Source organism: Populus nigra, chromosome 9, assembly GCF_951802175.1.
Source record: "Populus nigra chromosome 9, ddPopNigr1.1, whole genome shotgun sequence".
NCBI lineage: Eukaryota > Viridiplantae > Streptophyta > Magnoliopsida > Malpighiales > Salicaceae > Populus > Populus nigra.
This window is the reverse complement of record NC_084860.1, coordinates 16,310,341-16,316,913: the sequence shown is the minus strand read 5'-3', so window position 1 is coordinate 16,316,913 and position 6,573 is coordinate 16,310,341. Positions and strand designations below refer to the sequence as shown.

General features: G+C 36.4%; 1 protein-coding gene across 2 annotated transcripts; it reads left to right on the top strand.

Moving 5' to 3' along the window:
• The first annotated feature begins 841 nt into the window (after positions 1–841).
• Positions 842–4,909, top strand: LOC133703469 (probable methyltransferase PMT18). 2 transcript variants are annotated; one of them, XM_062128007.1, is made up of 6 exons: positions 842–1,382; positions 2,283–2,972; positions 3,125–3,335; positions 3,516–3,813; positions 3,924–4,391; positions 4,488–4,909. In XM_062128007.1, exons 2-6 carry the CDS (start codon positions 2,301–2,303, stop codon positions 4,711–4,713), a joined length of 1,875 nt encoding a protein of 624 aa, XP_061983991.1. In that variant the 5' UTR covers positions 842–1,382; positions 2,283–2,300; the 3' UTR covers positions 4,714–4,909. The 2 variants fall into 2 exon arrangements, with proteins under 2 accessions (XP_061983991.1, XP_061983992.1); XM_062128008.1 differs by having other exon boundaries at positions 2,273–2,972.
• The last annotated feature ends 1,664 nt before the right edge of the window (positions 4,910–6,573 follow it).

Here is a 6,573-nt window from a genome sequence, read left to right as displayed (position 1 = left end):
TTAAAAGTGTTAGGTTTTTTTGCAAAGCTATACCCAAGAGTTTTGAGTTTGACTGTAACGTCTGACCTAAAAGTAATATTTATAATATTAATAATAATATTAAACTTGCATGATCAAAGTTTAAGTGAGTTTGACTACAACACCGGACCCAAGAATATTGGATATGAGTCTGGCTATAAGGTCGTGTCATAAAAGTGTGAGAATAAAATAGATTAATTAAAAAAAACAAAGAAAAAAACCAACAGGAAGAAAAAAAATAATGAAGAAAAAGAAAAAAACTGAATTAATTGGGTTAACCGTTCAAATCAGGTTAACCCGTAAAACCTGTGATTCGCGTCATGAAAGTTTGATAATTAAATAAAAGAAAAAAATTGACGGGTTTACTCAGAATTAACTGAGTTAACCCATCAAACCACGTTAACTCGTCAAGCCGAGGATATGTGTCATGAAAGTCTGATAATTAAATAGAAAGAAATTTAACATTAACAAACTAAATTAAAAAAAAATTAATTAAAAAAAAAAAATTCGGGTTAACTCGTCAAATCAGGTTAACCTATCAAACCTGAGATCTGTATTATGAAAATCTAATAATTAAAAAAATTAAAATTAACAAATTAAATCAAACAAAATTTTTTTATTAAAAAACAAAAAAAACAGTTATTTAATATAATAATTATAATAATATAATATATTAATAAGTGAAATGCGTGGAAAAATTACAGTAGTTTTTCCCAGCCTTTTAGAGTATTCCTTAACTTAATGTTACGATTAGGAGCCTGAAAAGATGGGGAAAAGGTTAAATAATTTAAAAAATACAAGTAGAAAAACAAAAATAGAATAGAAGTTAGTGAAGGAGAAGAACTAGACGAAGGGGAGTGAAAAGAGGCTGGTCAGTCTCCTGTGAATGCTCGGAACCTGCCACCACCTTGTCTATTGTTTTTAACTAAATCAAAATCCCACAAGATCAAGGCTCACCAGTCACCACCTTCCTCCATTTTTGTAACTCATTAACAAAGACATAGTCCAAGTGAGCCACACGCTCTCTCCTCATTAGTCCACCACCCCACCTTCTTGTTCCTGTAATGGTGGAGACTTTCTATGCTGCCTTTACATGTTACACATTTTTATAACCTTAACCACTCCCTTTCTCTGTCTCTTTGTCTTCATGTTCCCTTCTTGACCTTTTTTAAGCTAGATAGTTTCATTAGCCTTCTTTCCCTTTTCCTCTTATTTATTTTCTCGTCATTGCTAGTAATTTAATCAGAGGATAGTTAGATACAAGCTAAAGAATACCCATGCTGAGTTTTTAGCTTCTTGTTTGATTATTCTTTTATTTTTTGAGTGAAGGGTTTGTTAAGCTGAGAGAGAATCTCCTTCTTCAGGTACTGTACTGTACTTTCTTCTTCCTTCCTTCCTTCCTCCCCGTTCCTTTTTTTTTAAAAGAAAAAGAAACCCTTCTCTTAGTAGTTCAAGAAAATGTACAGAGATATTTCTTGTGGATCTGTTGAGGTTGTCTTTGTGGGTTTGTGTTTTGTTGTTTAAAGAAAGAAAGATGAAAGAAGAAAGGCTGTAAAAAGTTGATTTCTTGTTGGAAAATATTGATACTTACACTCTAATTTATGTTGTTAGAAAGAGGTAAGCTTTGCTTATCTAACCATTAGAGGTAAAAAAGAGCACAAAAGTAAGCTTTGTATCTGTGACTTTCTTACACCATCTTGCAACTTGGAAGAAATGTTGTTACATGTTGGCGTTTGCTTTTAGGGTTGTAATGATCTTGCTGTGTTTTTGTCACATGGGATTTTTTATTTTATTTTTCAAACATGTTTAATGCTTACTTGTTTGTTTACCCTTAATTTCCATCTTCAAGGTTTTTCTCCCTGATGGAATTTAGAGTAATCAATCCAAGCTCTGTCTCTTATCTGTTTCCTCTGTTTAGTAAATCACGAAAATTGCCCTTGAATTTTGTCATGTCTTTTTCAGTGCTAGCTCTTCATTGGTTCTACAGATCACTGTAAGTTCATGAATAGGTTGCTATCTGGTGTCATTATGACCGTCATTTTCTGCCAGATTGGCAGAATATCTCTTTTCCTTTTCACAAAATGAATAATGAAATCATGAGTCCATGTGTGGAAGTGGAGCTTTTTGGTGTGCAGTGTTGATTTTTTGATGAGGCTGGCAGCTTTATAAAAATGATGTGTATGTTTGTTCAACAATTCCACCACCTAGACCTTCCTGTCTCTAAATCTGTTTCCGCTCGTTTCTTGTGTTTGAGATATTTGCAGTGTTGATTAGAAATAAAAATGGCAAATGGATCACCAAAGCAGCATCAGCTAGAAGCAAAGAGAAAGCGCCTAACTTGGATTCTTGGGGTCAGCGGCCTTTGCGTTTTGTTCTATGTTTTGGGAGCTTGGCAGCATACCGCAGCCCCCACAAATCTAGCCCAGTCCATCACTAAAGTAGCATGTGATGTTTCAAACGTTTCCGGGGTTAGTTCCAATCCATCATCAGAATCAGCTGTCTTGGACTTTAATAGCCATCATCAGATTCAGATCAACAACACTGATTCAGTTAATGAGATTCCACCATGCGACATGTCCTATAGTGAGTACACTCCTTGCCAAGATCCTCAAAGGGGAAGGAAATTTGATAGGAACATGTTGAAATATAGAGAGAGGCATTGCCCAACAAAGGATGAGTTGCTTCTTTGCTTGATACCTGCTCCTCCTAAATATAAGACCCCTTTTAAATGGCCACAAAGCCGTGATTATGCCTGGTATGATAACATTCCCCATAATGAACTTAGCATTGAAAAGGCTGTGCAGAATTGGATTCAAGTTGAGGGTGACCGATTTAGATTCCCCGGTGGGGGCACCATGTTCCCCCGTGGAGCTGATGCTTATATTGATGACATTAGTGAGCTCATTCCTCTTACTGATGGAAGCATCAGAACTGCAATTGACACAGGCTGTGGTGTAAGTTAATTGCCAAAATATCATGTTTTCTACTCAACATCTGTTTTCGAATCCTATCCAAATAGCTTAATCTACATGTGTTCTATTCCATGAGAATTATCAGCATTCCAAGCCTTATGTGTATTGTTTATGTCTTTGTTGTGGGTGTTAAGGTTGCGAGTTGGGGTGCATACCTGTTGAAGAGGGACATTATAGCAATGTCTTTTGCACCAAGGGATACACATGAAGCACAGGTCTGGTTTGCATTGGAGAGGGGAGTTCCTGCTATGATTGGCATCATGGCTTCACAAAGGCTTCCTTACCCAGCAAGGGCTTTTGACATGGCTCATTGTTCCCGTTGCTTGATACCATGGCATCAAAATGGTACGCCCTCAATTTTAACTTGCACTTGTGTTTGAACAACATATAAAGCATGGACTTCTGCACAACAGAGGATGATTTAATAAAAATGGAGCTCAATTACAACCAGAATTTTTTCGTTTATCAATATGGTTCAACAAAACTTTCATTGATCCAAGCATGTTGTTTTCTTTTATTTCACAGATGGTTTGTATCTGATTGAAGTGGATAGAGTTTTAAGGCCTGGTGGCTATTGGATTCTATCTGGTCCTCCTATTCACTGGAAGAAATACTGGAGAGGTTGGGAAAGAACCGCGAAAGACTTGAAGCAAGAGCAGGATGCTATCGAGGATGTAGCCAAGCGCCTGTGCTGGAAGAAAGTGGTTGAAAAGGGTGATCTTTCAGTCTGGCAAAAGCCCCTTAACCACATCGAGTGTGTTGCAAGCAGGAAGATCTATAAAACACCACATATATGCAAGTCGGACAATCCAGATGCTGCCTGGTATTCTCTCAATGCCCATCTATCATGCTATTGCATATCCTATCTTTGATATGCCAAAACCTTTCATTTAACACCTATGCATACATGTGCTTTATGCCAAAAAAAAAAAGGTATAAAGACATGGAAACTTGCATAACTCCATTGCCAGAGGTAAGCGGCTCGGATGAAGTTGCTGGTGGTGTAGTGGAGAAATGGCCAGCACGCGCATTCGCAGTCCCTCCAAGAATTCGCAGTGGTTCTATTCCAGGAATCAATGCTGAGAAATTCAAGGAGGATAATGATCTGTGGAAGGATAGAGCGGCACATTATAAGAATATCATTAGTCCTCTCACCCAAGGCAGATTCCGGAACATAATGGACATGAATGCTCAACTTGGGGGATTTGCTGCGGCCTTGGTAAAATATCCGGTGTGGGTTATGAATGTGGTACCTGCCAATTCAAATCCAGACACACTTGGTGTGATCTATGAACGAGGGTTTATTGGCTCATATCAGGATTGGTGTGAGGCAGTCTCAACATATCCAAGAACATATGATCTCATCCATGCTGGTGGGGTGTTCAGTATATATCAGGACAGGTAAAACTTGAATGCTGAAGAACTGACTTTGATCACCATGATCCTGTAAGTTACAATCTTGTGATTGAATTTGTGTTTGATTTTTCTCTCTTGAAGGTGTGACATAACCCACATTCTGCTGGAGATGGATAGAATTCTAAGGCCAGAAGGGACAGTGATATTCAGGGATACAGTAGAGGTTCTTGTGAAGATTCAGACTATAACAAATGGCATGAGATGGAAGAGCCAAATTATGGACCATGAAAGTGGACCCTTTAATCCAGAGAAAATTCTTGTTGCTGTCAAAACTTACTGGACTGGTGAAGCTAAGCAAAAACAATAGTAGAAGCCGTGTAGTATCATTTTTTTACTCTTCCCGGTGCCCTTCTTTATGCTCTTTCTTTCTTTCTTTTCTCCTTCTGGTAATCATGATGTTGAATCAGATTGTTTTTATCAGGATATTTCTCCTTGCGGATAGGCTTTTCCTCCATATTTTTGGGTCATGTGTTTCACCAATGAAGATAAATTTATTTCCTCCACATTTCTTCTCATCTTCATAGTGAAAGTTAGACTAGGTCTGAGAGATTGGTTTTCAAAAAATATAGATTTTCTTTTTTGAGTTCTTTACATAATTGTGCAGGTTCACAAGAACATTCAAAACTAGGGATGAAAATGGATTGGAGTTCCATAACTATAGGTCAGCACTTCAATATCCATAAGCGACGAGATGATATCGAATGGTCGATTGTAATTGTAATCCCTACCTAAAACCATAAGCAAAATCCAAGTATTGACAAGGAGTGCGTTTCCTTGAGAGCAAAACGCTTATTTTACGAGGAATTGGAAGGAGCAAGGCATGAGAGGAGACTGTCTTGTGCATGGTGAAGAAAATTTTGAGGACCCAGCTTTTTGATTTGGCCAACAAACCACGTTTGCTCAAGTAATCCATGCAGAAAACTAAAACCTAACCTCCTAGCAAGCGGACTACCACTAGGTTTGAAGCTAGCTAGATTTCTTCTACTCTACGTGGCAATGGCATCTAAGAATCTACCACCCACCTCAGGGCTCGTGATGCCATCACAGATTTGATGATGAAACATGGTTTCATAGATCAAGATTTTGTCAGGCTAGGTTGTTTCTTGAGCTTGAAATTTCCTATCTGTTTTATCTATTGTTAGTCTTAACTGAAACCCAAGATTGATGAACTTCTTGTTGTTTCTCTTAATTTTAGAAATGCAGCTTACCTACTAAGAAAAGAATTAAGCTAAACAAATCTACATAGTCCTATTTCTAACCTGTTCCAGCCTAATTGTGTGAGTGAAATATTAAACTCTACCAATACACATAAGAGTGCAGGCATCACAGAGGAAGCTTGCTCAAGCTATACCCTTGCCGCCCTAAAAAAACAATCACATAAGAAAATGGCAATTGATGAACTCTGTCTTGATCTTATCCAAACCATAGCTATTACATCTGGGTATGTAAGGCGGATCGACTTGGAATGTGGTCTAGTATAAGTTTTTTAGTGAATTAAGGTGGATGTTAAACCAATCAAATTCAGGGACATGATGAAATCATAAAGCTACATGTTCAGGTTAATTTTAAAAATATTTTTTAAAACTTTTTATTTAAAATCACATCATTTCAATTAAAAAAACTGAAACACTATTATTTTAGAGTTCATTGGATCAACTTACAACCTGGATCTTAAGCCAAATATAATAAATATAGTCCAAATTACTTCAAGGAATGTTATTTAAAGAAACTTTAAAAAGTACTTTGCGATTTGACCGCTTAACTTTTTAATGACCAAATTTCAAATTAGGTATTTTATAAACTTGTGAGTCCTATTAAAATTAACATTGGTTATTTTTTTAAAAAAAAAAACCACCAACCTTTTAGTGTTGATTGTAAGGGGATACATTGTTCATTAGAGTAATATTTCTTTTTTTTTGTCCATTTTTTCTGCACTAATTTTATTTTCCAGTTAAATCCTTTTATATTAGAGTAATTTGGGATCGGACTTGATTAATTGTTTTGTTTGGTTTTGTTTTGGCTACTTGTAATATCAAAAAAGAAAACCAACTCTATGTTGATGCTCGATTTGAAAAAAAAAATTGAATTAAAACAATTAAAGTAATGGGGACTTAATTTGAATAATGGACAACTATTGAGCTCTTTTAGAAAAACATCATAGACTGAA

Bases quoted from the DNA above. Each gene is read 5' to 3' on its own strand.
- LOC133703469 (XM_062128007.1), top strand. From the start codon at position 2,301: ATGGCAAATGGATCACCAAAGCAGCATCAGCTAGAAGCAAAGAGAAAG. The intron at 2,973-3,124 runs GTAAGTTAATTG...GTGGGTGTTAAG, and splicing joins CAATTGACACAGGCTGTGGT to GTTGCGAGTTGGGGTGCATA. The intron at 4,392-4,487 runs GTAAAACTTGAA...TCTCTCTTGAAG, and splicing joins TTCAGTATATATCAGGACAG to GTGTGACATAACCCACATTC.